At 41.8% G+C, this 16,159-nt stretch overlaps 1 protein-coding gene across 1 annotated transcript in view; it reads left to right on the top strand.

Moving 5' to 3' along the window:
• Positions 1-16,159, top strand: part of EIF2AK4 (eukaryotic translation initiation factor 2 alpha kinase 4) — a 111,088-nt gene that overhangs the window by 79,070 nt on the left and 15,859 nt on the right. Inside the window, exons 24-31 of the mRNA XM_011932719.1 lie at positions 714-763; positions 1,723-1,891; positions 3,594-3,710; positions 5,272-5,337; positions 10,430-10,600; positions 11,367-11,501; positions 13,332-13,439; positions 15,081-15,209. Coding sequence (XP_011788109.1) covers positions 714-763; positions 1,723-1,891; positions 3,594-3,710; positions 5,272-5,337; positions 10,430-10,600; positions 11,367-11,501; positions 13,332-13,439; positions 15,081-15,209 — 945 coding nt within the window. The remainder of the gene's footprint in view (positions 1-713; positions 764-1,722; positions 1,892-3,593; positions 3,711-5,271; positions 5,338-10,429; positions 10,601-11,366; positions 11,502-13,331; positions 13,440-15,080; positions 15,210-16,159) is intronic.

Genomic DNA, 16,159 nt, shown 5'->3' with positions numbered 1-16,159 from the left:
TACCTCGCCCGGCTAGTTTTTTGTATTTTTAGTAGAGACAGGGTTTCACCATGTTAGCCAGGATGGTCTCGATCTCCTGGCCTCGTGATCCGCCCGTCTCGGCCTCCCAAAGTGCTGGGATTACAGGCTTGAGCCACCGCGCCCGGCCTGGCCCATCAGTATTAATGATACTATGTTGGATCTCTTGGCAATCTGACAATGGTTTTACTAGTTGTGGTTACTATTTGAAGGTGGTTGTTAAGAATTTATTCTAAGAGATTGATAGGAAAATCAAGAAATTCACCATAAGAGAGAATACCCATTTTGACTGCATTACTATAAAAGTGACATTTTAAAAAAATTCATAAATAAATAACTTGCACTAATTTTAATTGGACATAATAAAAACTCCACAGAGTTTAACTAAAAGTTCACTTTAACTAAAAGTGAACTTTTTTTAAAAAAACCTAAGAAATGCCACAGTGAATAAGGTTCATGGCATATCTAGCAGTAGAATCCATCACTGACCGAAACACTAAAGAACATTTCAGGGAGTGTGAGTGGTGAGCAGTGCATGACTTAGTGAATATACTAAAAGCCACTGAAGTACGTACTTTAAAAGGGGTGAACTTTATGGGACAGGAGTTACGTTTCAGTAAAGCCATTATTAACAAAAGGAGTGTGGTAGCTGGCACATTTTGACATTGACCTTTAATATTTTGTTTATTTTTCAGATCCCTTTTGCAAGATATGTGGCAAGAAATAATATATTGAATTTAAAACGGTAAGAAACAATAGGGGATTCCATTTGGTAGACATAGGAAAATGGTTGAATAATTTGTCAACCAAGAAAAAATATTTTATTTCCTGTGATCCTTACACAGTTAAGAATTCTGGGTTCAGAATATTGAGCTTAAAATACGATCCAGAAGCCCAGCCACAGTACCCCTTCCTGTAAGGTAACTAGGACTATTAGAAGGAATGTAGCAGGTAGGTACCGTCATGTTCCCACAGTCTATTCTGTACCTTCTAAATGTCCCCAAGCAACATAGCTAATTATTTCCACAAACAGTTGCTTGATGAAAACATCTGGCTGTTCATGATCACAGATGGCCCCTTTTAAAACTTAATTGGTGGGACAAGTGGCCAATGGTCTCTATGTGAAAACTGCCTACACAGGTAACCGAACAAAAGCTGCTTGTAGAGAAGTGGAGTAAACCCAGCAGGAACGCTGAGCACTGAGGACCTCCAGCCACTTGGCCCTGAAAAAAGGTTTTCTGTACATTCAAATACCACAGGGGTCCAACAGTGAGATCTTCATAATTTGGAGCAGTATTGTTGTCAATGAGGCACCCTACTTTAAAGCTCCTTTCTTCAACTGAAAACAAAGCTTTTTACATGTTTTTATTCTGGCTACAAGCGAACGATTAATAATCAGTCCTATGGTGTTGGTATCCCTGTGTAGAAAGCAATCAGTAAGGTAAAATTTTTTGGTGTAATTTCATCTCTGTTTCAGACATTTAAAAAACCTTAAGCCCCATAGCTGAATAGTGGCAAAACTGGGAATTGGAACCTAGATCACAAGGCAAGGGTGTTCTAGGGCAAATCTGTCTTTCAGTCCTCTTGATCATACCACTGATTAATTTTTTTTCATATTTGTTTCTTACATCTTGTTCAACAATTTCTCCTACATATTTCTTTCTAGTAAGCAATGACCTTAGAAATTTGGATTTCTCTCTCCAGATACTGCATAGAACGTGTGTTCAGGCCGCGCAAGTTAGATCGATTTCATCCTAAAGAACTTCTGGAGTGTGCATTTGATATTGTCACTTCTACCACCAACAGCTTTCTGCCCACTGCTGAAATTATCTACACTATCTATGAAATCATCCAAGAGTTTCCAGCACTTCAGGTTCCTTTCCATATTTTAACATTCCAAGATTCCCAACTATAGTTCTTCAGCAGGTGTGGTGAGGAAAACCACAGCTACAGACCTGCTTCTCAGTCTGTCCTGGAGATGAATCACATCTTTACTAAAGTCACTGAGAAGAGCTTGATGGTGTGGCTTTTGAGTTTCATCTCAGGCTCTTACCTTCACAGGAACTGGTTTTGTTTTGGGGGATGGGTGTTCTCTACCCATTTTTCCAAAATGCAGGTTATCAGACTAAGATTCCTAAGATGCTCTTAGCCTGTTCATACCCTGTTTGGAACCCTCAGTGGCTCCATCCTATACCCAATCTCTTCACTCCCCAACTTCCCTTTTCACCAAGTCTGCATGCTGCCTAGCCGGTGGGGCCTGCTGCCAGCCCTTCTCAGGCTTCCCTCCCCAGCCCACACACACACCCTGTCATTCCTGCCACCGTCAGTCAAATGTTCCCTTGCCTAGAAAGTCTTTGCCCAGCCATGGTTTGGGCCCTTTCTCCCCAGGAAGCCTGACTGCACCCTCATTGATTAGTTGGACACCTTTCTTCTCAACTCTCACAGGTCTTGATCTGAGACACCCATGTACTACCTAGAGTTATGTTCATTGTTTTCTCCAAGCAGAGCATGTGTTTTTAGGGCAGAGCCTACGAGTCCTCTTTGCCATATACCCCATTGCAGCCAGCTAGGCACATGGCTCACCACTCGGTAAATACTCATTAATCAATTTGCGTGGACAAAAGTTAATGATAACTATTCCACCAGCCTGTGCTTATGAGTCAATTACTATTGGATCAGATCCTTCTGTCTTTGAAATAACTGTCTCGGGCTTTTTAACATAGTTGAAGACCAGAGTTGTTTTTGTTTTGTTTTGTTTTGTTTTTGAGACAGTGTCTCCCTCTGTCTCCCAGGATGGTGTGCAGTGACATTATCACAGCTCACTGCAGCCCCTACCTTCCAGGCACAAGCAGTCCTCCTGCCTTGCTGGTTGAATAGCTGGACCTACAGGCATGTGCCACTGACCCCAGCTAATTTTTTTTTTTTTTTTTTTTTGTAGAGATGGAGTTTCTCTATGTTCCCCAGGCTGGTCTTGAACTCTTGAGCCCAAGGGATCCTCCAACGCTGGTCTCCCAAAATGCTTGGATTACACAGGCATGAGCCACCACCCCAGCCAGTCTGAGTATTTTGGATGTATATAATATGGTATTAACTTAGAGTATACTTTAACAGTGCAAAAAGGATGTATGTAAAAAAATAAACTAGGGCCGGGCACGGTGGCTCACGCCTGTAATCCCAGCACTTTGGGAGGCCGAGGCGGGCAGATCATGAGGTCAGGAGATCGAGACCATCCTGACTAACATGGTGAAACCCCATCTCAACTAAAAATACAAAAAATTAGCCAGGCCTGGTGGCAGGCGCCTGTAGTCCCAGTTACTCGGGAGGCTGAGGCAGGAGAATGGTGTGAACCCAGGAGGCGGAGCTTGCAGTGAGCCAAGATCTCACCACTGCACTCCAGCCTGCGCGGCAGAGCGAGACTCCATTTCAAAAAAATAAATAAATAAACTAGGAAACCATATGCTAAATTCAATCCTTCCATTGTATTAGGATGACAAATTGGTGGTAAGTTTCCAGATTTGGTCATGTACCAATAATTGCTTTTATAATGAAAATAGTAATTTTTCTCCATATCCCAGGAAAGAAATTACAGTATTTATTTGAACCATACCATGTTATTGAAAGCAATACTCTTACACTGTGGGATCCCAGAAGACAAACTCAGTCAAGTCTACATTATTCTGTATGATGCTGTGGTAAGCATTTAATTACTTATGATGTTGACAGAGAATACCTTGATGTTGAAAGATAATGACAATAGTTCCTGATGATTTTCTTACCGATGCAGCCATGAAACTGAATTGGGAGTCTTATCTCCTTCCCTCATTGCTCTAAAGTGAAAGAACCAATTGGCTTTAATTGTATCAACAGTTAACAAGTATTGGCTGAGCTTTTTTTCCATTCTCAGCCCTGTGCTACTAATAACCGCTGGAGTGTTTTTCAAAAGGCTAACTTCTGATTTTAAAAGATCAAATTATTTAATTTGTGAGATAGTAAAGTTCTTCACTAACCTACTTATTAAGGCAAGAAATCACTAAGTAATTGGTCCTGATACTTGCCAATAATAATTTCGAAGATAGTTAACTTTGACTGAGCCCCACTCTGTGAGCTAGGCATTGTTCTGAGTTCCTCTGATGGATGCACTCACTTCACTCTCACACTAGTGCTGCTATTACCTTTCCTTTACAGCGACCAAGAAGAGTGACTGTTCGTGTTGAGATAAACAGTGAGCCTTGCTCTTGATTCTTCCAGTCTTCCTGTGCTTATCAGTAAAGTCATGTGTAGATTTGCATTGATTGAATTAGGGGAGAATGGTTTCGACCTCTGGTGGGGCCTCATTTACCACCTCCTCCCTGTGGGACTGAGGCTATGGTACCTCCAGTTACTCTTCCCTAATTTAGTCACATCATAGTATTCATTACTTTATAGTATATGTGCAGGTACAGAGCTTGGAGGAGGATGCATTGAAAAAATGAATTAGTGTTATATTACGATGCTAGGATGGAAGTGAATGCTTATGTTTTCTAATATCTTTTCATGTTAAGTTTTGTTTTCATATTGAATAAGAGGCATCCAGGAGATGTAAGAACTAACAGTGCCAGAAAGTCTATGGTTAAAACAGAGTAGTGGAAGTCCTTACATAATGGCTTATTGTTTTTATACACCAAAAGGATTAACTAGCTTTTCTTTCATCTGGCAGGTACATATCAATGGCCCAGACTTTACTGCTTGTTTCTTAGTGGTTCTTTACTCCCCCTAAAGCTCTGCTGCTATTTGTCAGTGACAGATACAATATGATGTCAGTCAGACACTGGCAGAAACCCCAGGGATTGTGCGAGGGGCTTCAGCTCTTACTGATTCATGTCCCACAGCTACGGCACATCTGCCAGCATGGGATGAAATGCCCAGAGCCCGGCCTTTGTTAGGGGAGCCCAGAGCAAAATGACTCCCTCCCTGCCCAAGCAAATGCCCTCATTAAGCCTGTCCAGATCTGGGTCACCTCACCATTCAGCAAGTACAACTTTCTCCTTTTAATTCTTTTATGTCAGGGTTTTTCAGATTTTACAATAAGTTAATTATGGTTTCATGTGAATTGGGGGAAAAACGTTTTCTAATCACAGAATTAAATCTATTCTGTACCATTAGGAGCAGTTTGTTCAAAATGAAGGCTATAATTCTCAGAATTAGCCTGGAAATTGTGTCTTGTTCAGGGCCACATTTGACAACTCTCATTGTTACCTTTTTCTTCCACATTAGACAGAGAAGCTGACGAGGAGAGAAGTGGAAGCTAAATTTTGTAATCTGTCTTTGTCTTCTAATAGTGTAAGTACCTTCTAATGGTATTATTTCTTTCTCTGTAATTTTGTGATAACAGAAAATGTCACCAAATTCTGGTTGCAGTAGGGTAGCAGCACTTCCTACTGCCTTGCAGATGCAGTTTTTCCCTTGAGTGTTAGGTACCATGGCAACCTCTGGGATTAGGAGAAGGGAGAAACTAATGCTGTGATCAAAGAGGGTCTCTCCATGCTTCTTCTTGATATGCTGTAATCATCCTGCTCTTTCTCGATCAGCAGATACTTTTCTTTGACACCCCTTATGAAACTGTGCCTGGTAGAGCCTCCTGCTGAACAGACCTAATACCAGTTGTCCTCTTTTGAATTAGATTATACGGGACTAGAAGGAGGCACAGAATTCTGCAAATTCATCTGGGGAGCTACCCTTCCCCTACCTCCATGTCTTCTAACTCCTCAGAGTTGAAATAAAGCTCTTGCTTTTCTGGTACGTCTCTTAATCTTAAAATCTTACATTTGATCCCATCATCAATAAGGGAGATCTTATGGAGTAAACAGTTTAGTCATATTCTCTCCATGGGCATCAGATTGATCCCAGATCTTTGGTACAGTAACCCACACTTAATTGAGTAGCTGAACAACAGAAGACAACAGGGATTTTATACATTTTCCTGAATATTTAAATAAGAAAAGTTTTTTTTAATTTCCCAGAACCCTTCTAGCCTCTTGTCTGACACTCAATTGTATGATCTTGTGTTGTTGATCAGCAAAATTCACATATGGGATAGATTAAAATATGATTGTACACAGGGCAGACAGAGTCGCTCAATCTTTCGGATACCTACAATGTGACAGGCACAGTGGCAGGGATATAAAGAGGAGTCCATAGACTGCATTCAGCTTCTTAGTTCATATTGGCCTTTAAAAAGCCACAAGGGGATATGCGCAGCACGTATCTGCCCTCAACTCTGTAAAACAACTTTCAAAGGGCACACGGAAACCACAGTTCAAAGAAATCACCCCTTTGCAGGTAGAGAAACTAAACCAGATGCATAGCACTAGGAGTTCTGAAAATTGAGCCAGGTAATTTCTTAAACATTTAATATTGGGGGAGATAGTAATGATATGCAAAGTAACCCAACAGCTAAATATCCAAATATGAAGAACAGTGTACAGTATTTACATATAATCTGAACATGTACACAGCACACACCTATGTGCAGAAATAGTCCCATGTGTAAATAGCACAGAGAATCTGCACAAGACTACCCAGTTCAATGATTCTGTACCCAAAGTTTTCCAACCCAAAAGGTTAATTGAACTAAAGTCACATTTGAGAACGTCTTTTTTTTTTTAAAGAAAGTCTTATAAATATACATTTGGATGTAATAACCACATTGGTTGTTCTTTTCTTTCTGTTAAATCTCTAACCACTGGTTATTTGATGATGCTAAGCATTAATTAGACATGTGTTTGATTCATTTAAAAACAGAAAAATAGTGTCTAATAAAGGCATTTGGTACTTTGATTATTTTGAAATGTACTGTAAAGGTATTAGGAAGGGGAGTAGAAATATTGCCAAAGAGTTTCACATGTCTGACCCAGTCCTCTTATTTCACAAATGAGACACCTGAGGCCCAAAGAGATGTTGTGATTTGTCCTGAGTCACATGGATCTAGTTGATGACAGGGTGAGGACCAAAATCTGGAGACACTGACTCCAGTGCTTCTGGTAGTTTATTATTGGGGTAATTTAATGTTCAAATTTATAGAGAAGAAATCATTTTTATTTTCTTAAAAAATATTTTAAATACATTATTTTAAATTTAATTTAATTTTTTTTTTTTTTTGAGATAGGGTCTTACACTGTCACGCAGGCTAAATTACAGTGGCACAATCATAGTTCACTGTAACCTCAAGCTCTTGGGCTCAAGAGATCTTTCTGCCTTAGCCTCCCAGTTAATTTTTTTTTTCTTTTTTATAGAGGGATTGCAGGTGTGAGCCATTGCACCCAGCCAAAATTTTTATCTTTAATATAGTAAGCAGATTTGTATTAGTCTGTTCTCACACTGCTAATAAAGATATATCCGAGAGTGGGTAATTTATAAAGGGAAGAGGTTTAATGGACTTCCAGTTCCACATGGCTGGGGAGACCTCACAATCATGGTGGAAGGCAAGGAGGAACAAGTCATGTCTTATATGAATAGCAGAAGGCAAAGAGAGAGAACTTGTGCAGGGGAACTCTTCTTTATAAAACCATAAGATCTCATGAGACTTATTCACTATCACAAGACCAGCATGGGAAAGACCCACCCCCATGATTCAATTACCTCCCACTGGGTCCCTCCCATGGCACAAGGGAATTGTGGGAGCTACAATTCAAGGTGAAATTTGGGTGGGGACCAGCCAAACCATATCATTCTGCCCATGGCCCCTCCCAAATTTCATGTCCTCACATTTCAAAACCAATCATGCCTTCCTGACAGTCCCCAAAAGTCAACTCATTTCAGCATTAACTCAGAAGTCCACAGTCCAAAGTCTTATCTGAGACAAGGCAAGTCCCTTCTGCCTATGAGCCTGTAAACTCAAAAACAAGTTAGTTACTTCCTGAATACAATGAGGGTACAGGCATTGGATAAATACACCCATTCCAAATGGGAGAAATTGGCCAAAACAAAGGGGCTAAAGGCCCCACGCAAGTCCAGAATCCAGTGGGATAGTCAAATCTTAGAGCTCCAAAATGGTCTCCTTTGACCCCATGTGTTACATCCAGGTGACGCTGATGCCAGGGGTAGGCTCCCATGGCTTTGGGCAGCTCCCCCTCTGTGGCTTTGCAGGGTACAACCTCCCTCCTGGATGCTTTCATGGGCTGGCATTTAGTAGGGACTCTGTATGGGGGCTGCAAACCCACATTTCCCTTCTGCACTGCCCTAGTAGAGGTTCTCCATAAGGGTCCCACCCCTGCAGCAAACTTCTGCCTGGGCATCCAAGCGTTTCCATACATCCTCTGAAATCTAGGTGGAGGTTCCAAACCTCAATTCTTGTTTTCTGTGCACCTGCAGGCTCAACACCACATGGAAGCTGCCAAGGCTTGGGGCTTGCACCCTCTGAAGCACCAGTCTAGCTGTACCTTGGCCCCTTTTAGCCATGGGTGGAGAAGCTTAGATACAGGGCACCAAGTCCCTAAGCTACAGAGAGCAGGGGGGCCCTGGACCCAGCCCATGAAACCATTTTTTCCTCCTAGGCCTCCAGGCCTGTGATGGGAGGGCCTGCCATGAAGACCTCTGACATGCCCTGGAGACATTTTCCCCATTGTTTTGGTGATTAACATTTGGCTCCTTGTTACTTATGCAAATTTCTGCAGCTGGCTTGAATTTCTTCTCAGAAAATGGGGTTTTCTTTTCTATCTCATTGTCAGGCCGCAAATTTTTTGAACTTATATGGTCTGTTTTCCTTTTGAAATTGAATGCTCTTAACAGCACCCAAGTCACTTCTTGATGCTTTGTTGCTTAGAAATTTCTTCTGCCAGATACCCAAAATCATCTCCCTCAAGTTTAAAGTTCCACAAATCTCTAGGGCAGGGGCAAAATGCTGCCAGTCTCTTTGCTAAAACATAGCAAGAATCACCTTTACTTCAGTTCCCAACAAGTTCCTCGTCTCCATCTGAGACCACCTCAGCCTGGATTTCATTGACCATATCATTATCAGCATTTTGGTCAAAGTCATTCAACAAATCTCTAGGAAGTTCCAAACTTTCCCACATTTTCCTGTCTTCTTCTGAGCCCTCCAAACTGTTCCAACCTCTGCCTGTTAACCAGTTCCAAAGTCACTTCTATATTTTGGGGTATCTTTACAGCAGTGCCCCACTCTACCAGTACCAATCTACTGTATTAGTCTGCTCTTGTGCTGCTAATAAAGACATACACGAGACTGGGTAATTTATAAAGGAAAGAAGTTTAATGGACTCACAGTTCCACGTGGCTTAGGAGGGCTCACAATCATGGTGGAAAGCAAGGAGGAACAAGTCATGTCTTATATGGTTGGCAGCAGGCAAAGAGAGAGAACTTGTGCAGGGAAATTCCTCTTTATAAAGCCATCAGATCTTGTGAGACTTATTCACTATCATGAGACTATCATGGGAGGAACCCGCCCACATGATTTAATTACCTCCCACTGGATCCCTCCCATGACACATGGGAATTGTGGGAGCTACATTCAAGATGAGATTTGAGTAGGGACACAGCAAAACCATATCAAGATTATAGGAGGCTTTAACATTTTTTGGATTTTTAAAAAATTTAAGTGACTTATGATTAGGATTAAGCTATGTCAAGCTGAGCCTTCATTCAGCCCTTAGTTTTCATGTGCCAATTTATGGATGAACTAGGTTCTACTTGCCTACAGTCTCAAAATCGCTATAATTTTGTTTCTTAATAATTTCTGCTCTAGCTGCCATGAGTTTTCTTTCTGGCTTCATGACTATGGTTGTTTCCTGTTACTCCTGCTGAGTACCAGGGACTGTGAGATCAATCATCTCTAGCCACTGCCCTCTTCTTGAGTAGTCAATGAGTACAGCTGGTGAGAGCCAGGATCTGGCATCCAAGTGGGAGGAGAAGGAAGGGAGGATCAGGAGGTTGCCCATAGGAGAAGACATCTCAAGGTTGCAAGTAGGAAGGATTCAAGCCAAGGAAGGGAATTTCTAGCTAATTCTGAATTAAAACAAGTCAGACTCTGCCTTCTTGTCCACCCATGTGTATGCCTGCAGTAACAGGAATTCATAAGAATGAGAAAGGTAAAGTGGAAAAATACTGGCCTGAAAATAGATAATGGAAGTTCTGCTAGTACCAGGGTCTACTTTGCTGAGTCAGCATTAAGTGTGAGTAAATGTATCTGAATAAAAGTGAACCATGAGTATGTGTCTAAAGCATTCCCACAAGGTGCTTTCGAGTTGTTGGAAAAGGATAATCCTTAGTTAGGATTGTAGCAAAGGCTAAAATAATCTTTCACCACAAAGATAATCGTATGGTCCCATGTGCTTCCGCTCCTGCGGGTGCACACAGTCAGTGCAAAGGGAGTCTTCCCCTGCCATGGATGGGCAGCTAACTGTGCCCCTTTGCTTTCCAGCTGTGTCGACTCTACAAGTTTATTGAACAGAAGGGAGATTTGCAAGATCTAATGCCAACAATCAATTCATTAATAAAACAGAAAACAGGTATTGCGCAGTTGGTGAAGTATGGCTTAAAAGACCTAGAGGAAGTTGTTGGACTGTTGAAGAAACTCGGCATCAAGTTACAGGTTTGGCAACGGTTTGATACTGGCAGTACAAATGTGTAGCATTACTAATAGCACAGGGAGGAAATGTGTTTCATTTCACTAATGCTAGTTAGTGTTTTATTTTTCCAGAAAAACTGCTTTCTGTGTTTTGGAGCATTTGATATTTAGTAATCATTTTGGCTTAAATCAGGATTTCTTTGCAAGTGCCACTGTTCTTATCATGAAGCAGTTCTTACTGTGTTAGCCTCAGAGAGGTGGTTATTCTTTTTTGTTTTGTTTTGTTTTGTTTTGTTTTGTTTTGATACGGAGTCTCGCTCTGTCGCCCAGGCTGGAGTGCAGTGGCCAGATCTCAGCTCACTGCAAGCTCCGCCTCCCAGGTTTACGCCATTCTCCTGCCTCAGCCTCCCGAGTAGCTGGGACTACAGGCGCCCGCCACCTCGCCCGGCTAGTTTTTTGTATTTTTTAGTAGAGACGGGGTTTCACTGTTAGCCAGGATGGTCTCGATCTCCTGACCTCATGATCCGCCCGTCTCGGCCTCCCAAAGTGCTGGGATTACAGGCTTGAGCCACTGCGCCCGGCCGAGAGGTGGTTATTCTTAAAGAGAAGAGAATTTATTTTACATGTCAGGCTATTGTTAAACAGACTTTATGCTAGATCTTACTAAATATTTTGTTTATGCTAAATAGATTGTTCTGATGCTATTGATGGGAAACACCGTTTTCAGCATTATATTCCACATTCTAACTTTCAAACCCTTGACACATTTGCATGGCGTCTCTCTTTATAGGTCTTGATTAATTTGGGCTTGGTTTACAAGGTGCAGCAGCACAATGGAATCATCTTCCAGTTTGTGGCATTCATCAAACGAAGGCAAAGGGCTATACCTGAAATCCTCGCAGCTGGAGGCAGATATGACCTACTGGTGAGGGCTTGCCCTTTATTTATTTGTTCTGACTTAATTTTATTTCTTCTTAACTTGTTATTTTGAAATTTTCAAACTAACACCAAAAATTTTATTATCACTAGATACTTCTATTAATATGTCTTTCATCTAGGAATAGAAATATAATGTGAACCACATTTGTAGTTGTTTAAACTTAAAAAAATATATATTATTTTGCAGGATAGTTGCAAAGATAGTATAGAGAGGTCTCATGTACCATTTACTCTGTGTGTTTGTATATATATTTTTTTTTATTTTTATTTATTTATTTATTTAATTTTGGAGACAGGGTCTTGCTCTGTCACCCTGGCTGGAGTGCAGTGGCATAATCTTGGCTCACTGCAGCCTCAACCTCCCTGGGCTCAAACAATTCTCTCACCTTAACCTCTCAAGTAGCTGAGACTACAGGCATGCACCACCACACCCAGCTAATTTTTTGTATTTTCAGTAGAGACAGGGTTTTGTCGTGTTGCCCAGGCTGGTCTCAAACTCCTGAGCTCAAGCAATCCACCCGCCTCAACCTCTCAGAGTGCTGGGATTACAGGCATGAGCCACCGCACTACCCCTTGCATAAGCATAGTAAAATATCAAAACCAGAAAATTGACATTTGTACAATGTATGTGCATCATTCTTTTCCATTTTATCATGTGTACATTCCCATAACAACCACCATAATCAGGGTACAGAACTATTCCATCACCACAAAGATTTATGGGTATCAACATCCTATCAATTGAAATGAAATGTAGAAACTTTACCCCCCTGTATGTCTCTTTACCTCATGCCCCATTTATAATATAACTGTCTTAAATATTTCTTCTAATACATTGAGATCCACATCAAACAGTGTTAAATTTTTTACTTTACTGTTAAATATAATTAGAAAACTCAAGGGGAGAAGAAAGTCGATTGTATTTACCCCAAATTTCTGGTTTGTGATGAGAAATTTGCTGTTATTTGAATTACTTTTCCCCTATAGGAAAGGTATTTCTTACTTGATGCTTTAAAGATTCTTTTCTTTGTCTTTAGTTTCAAGTTAAATTATGTGTCTGGGCATGAGTTCCTTTGGATTTATCTTGTTAAGGGTTTGCTTAGCTTCTTAAATCTATAGGTGTATGTCTTTTGTGAATTTGGGGGATTTCTTCAGGTGTTATTTCTTTGAATTTTTTTTTCAGTCTCACCCTCTTTTTTCTCTCCTTCTATGACCCCAGTGACATGAATGTCCTTGAGGTTATGGGACATTTTTGTCCAGGCTGATCTCACACTCCTGGCTGCAAGCAATCCTCCTGCCTTGGCCTTTCAAAGCACTGGGATTATGGGCGTGAGCCACCACACCTGACCTGTAATTTTAAATTATTTAGTAACATTAAGTAAAAAGAGACAAGTGGTATCAATTTTATAATATATTTTATTTAACCTAGTATATCCAAAATATTATTTCAACATGTACTCAAACTTCTAAAAATTAACAAGGATTTTACATTTTTTTCAAAGTCTTTGCAGCCAGTATGTGTTTTACATGTACAGCATGTGTCAATTTGGATTAGCCGTATTTCAAATGCTCAGTGGTCACTTGTGACTAGTGGCTGCCATACTGAACAGTTCAGAGTTAGATGTAACATTTGTTAATATTTTTCTAAATTTGCATGTGTGCTTGCTTCTCTCTTTTACTACACACACACATTTCTTTTTGTTGAACTCTTTGATGATAAGCTGCTGACAAAGCACTCACTCTTTAATCATTGTTTTCCCCATAATCACATCTTCTTTGCTATTTCATAACCGTAACTGTTTATGTCTCTCCACAGATTCCCCAGTTTAGAGGGCCACAAGCTCTGGGGCCAGTTCCCACTGCCATTGGAGTCAGCATAGCTATAGACAAGATATCTGCTGCTGTCCTCAACATGGAGGAACCTGTAAGTCTGGCTTGGCTTCCCAGCATACTTCGAGGCGTCTTTCATTTCTAAAAGTATGATTTGCCTTTTGCAGTCATCTACATGGGGCTTCAGATGTGAAAGCTATAGACCCAGGGTTTTGAAACTTACCTTTAATATGGTAGACAAGCCTAAGACTTTATGTCAATCCCTGCTTTTCAGTCCTTATCATCTGTTCTCTAGCTGGGTAACCTTAGACCAGGGGTCCCCAACCCCCGGGCAGCAGACTAGTACCCATCTGGGTTAGGAACCTGTTAGGAACTGGGCTGCACAGCAGGAGGTGAGCAGCGGGCTTGTAAACATTGCCACCTGAGCTCCACCTCCTGTCAGATCAGTGGTGGGATTCGATTCTGTAGGAGCGTGAACCTTGTTGTGAACTGTGCACGCAAGGGATCTAGACTGCACGCTCCTTATGAGAATCTAAGTAACGCCTGATGATCCTAGGTGGAATAGTTTCATTCCAAAAGCATCTCCTCCCCACCACCGCAGCATCCATGGAAAAATTTTCTTCCATGAAACCAGTCCCTGATACCAAAAAGGTTGAAGACTTCTGCCTTAGACAATTAATTCATCCTTCCCTAGCCTCACTTTCCTTATCTGTAATGTACCATATAAATGTGAGATATTATAGTTATTAACAGGCTCTTATCAAAATTTCTTATTCAGGCCAGGCATGGTGGCTCACGCCTATAATCCCAGCACTTTGGAAGGGCGAGGCAGGCAGATCCCTTGAGCCCAGGAGTTCAAGACTAGCCTGGGCAACATAGTGAAACCCCACCTCTACCAAAAAATACAAAAATTAGCCAGGTGTGGTTAATTAGCTATGCACCTGTAGTTCCAGCTACTCAGGAGGCTGAGATGGGACAATCGCTTGAACCCAGGACCAGGAGGTTGTAGTGAGCTGAAATCATGCCACTTGCACTCCAGCTTTGGCAACAGAGCCAGACCCTGTCAAAAAAAAAATCCTGCTGTGGTCTGCAGAGCTAGAAATAGCTTTTTTCCCCCTTATATTTCAGGCAAGATTAGTTTTCCCAGAGAAAAATAGTATTTTCCTAAATGGCTCAGGGTAGTTGAAATAATTTCTGTCTTGGAAGACTAATATAACTTTTTTTTTTACTATGGCTGAGCATGGTGGCTCATGCCTGTAATCCCAGTTGTATCCCAATAAGGCCAAGGCAGGTGGATCACTTGAGGCCAGAAGTTTGAGACCAGCCTGGCCAACAAGGCGGAACATCATCCCTACTAAAAATAAAAAAATAAAAAAAATTTTAGCCAGGCATGGTGGTGCACGCCTGTAATCCCAGCCACTCTGAAGGCTGAGGCAGGAGACTTGCTTAAACCCAGGAGGCAGAGGTTACAGTGAGCTGAGATCATGCCACTGTATACCAGCCTGGGCGACAGAGCGAGACTCTGTCTCAGAAAAAAAAAGAAAGTTTTTTAACTGTGTCTTTTTTTTTTTTTTTTAACAATGTTGTTTTGAAGCCAGGCCTTCGGCACACTGCGTTTCTATACAGGATTTCAGGAATGCCCATCTTCCCAAGAATGCTGCCTCCTCTCCTGATGCTGCACTTCCATGCCTGCAGTCTTGTTCCTCTAACTGTAACTGTTCTGTTTCTGATCCAGGTTACAATAAGCTCTTGTGACCTCCTGGTTGTAAGTGTTGGCCAGATGTCTATGTCCAGGGCCATCAACCTAACCCAGAAACTCTGGACAGCAGGCATCACAGCAGAAATCATGTACGACTGGTCACAGGTAATGGGACACAAGGCACCTGTGAGTGAAGTGCGAATAGCTATGGCTCTCATGCCAAATATCCTCTGCACCTTTAGACTGTCAGACTCTGTTTATCTCTGTAATTCGAGTTGCCTCCTGTGTTAGTTTCTGATTGCTGCAGTAATCAATTACCACAAACTTACTGGCTTAAACACATATTTATTATCTTACATTTCTGGAAGTCAGAAATCCAAAAGCACTTTCACTGAGTTAAATTCAACAGGGCTGGCTCCTCTGGAAGCTCTAGGGGAGAATCTGTGTCCTTGCCTTTCCCAGCTCCTAGAGGCCTCCTGCATCCCTTGGCTCATGGCTTCTTCCTCCATCTTCACACTCAACAGTGAAGCGCCTCCTTCCTCGCTGACCTGTGCTTCTGTTCTTACTGTCCAGCTCTCTCCTACATGCACCCTGTGATTACACTGGGCCCACCCAGATAATCCTGGTTGATCACTAACAGGTTCTAGGAATGAGGATATGGACACCTTTGCAGGGCTGTACACCAGCCTACCACACTTGCAAAGCACTCGGTGCTTAGTGTGTTTTGGGCTCTGTATCCTGAGACCTCCCACAGCATGCAGGCCTGACACTTGCCATGGGTGTGGAGGTGTGGAAAGTGGCACCCAGGACACATACCTGCCCTTTGGAATGGGGGGTGTAAGGAGATCATAGAAGGAGTACACTCCCAGGAGATCACCCAGGTTGTACCCACATTCGCCCACACTGAAGGTGCCCCAGAGCATGGCGATGACCAGGGACACAGACCCACTACCCTCCCACCTGCTCTGTTTACATCACCTGCCGGGAGGCTTCTGAAGCTGCTGCTGTTTACTCGTGTGTGTGTGTGTGTGTGTGTTGTATCAAAATTCATATCAGAAGTGTACTGAGCAACAAGGTTTTTTTTGTTTTGTTTTGTTTTTTTGAGGCGGAGTCTC

Source organism: Colobus angolensis, unplaced genomic scaffold, assembly GCF_000951035.1.
Source record: "Colobus angolensis palliatus isolate OR3802 unplaced genomic scaffold, Cang.pa_1.0 Scaffold97, whole genome shotgun sequence".
NCBI classification, from domain to species: domain Eukaryota; kingdom Metazoa; phylum Chordata; class Mammalia; order Primates; family Cercopithecidae; genus Colobus; species Colobus angolensis.
Note: the sequence above shows the minus strand (reverse complement) of the source record. Positions and strands in the feature narration are given on the sequence as shown.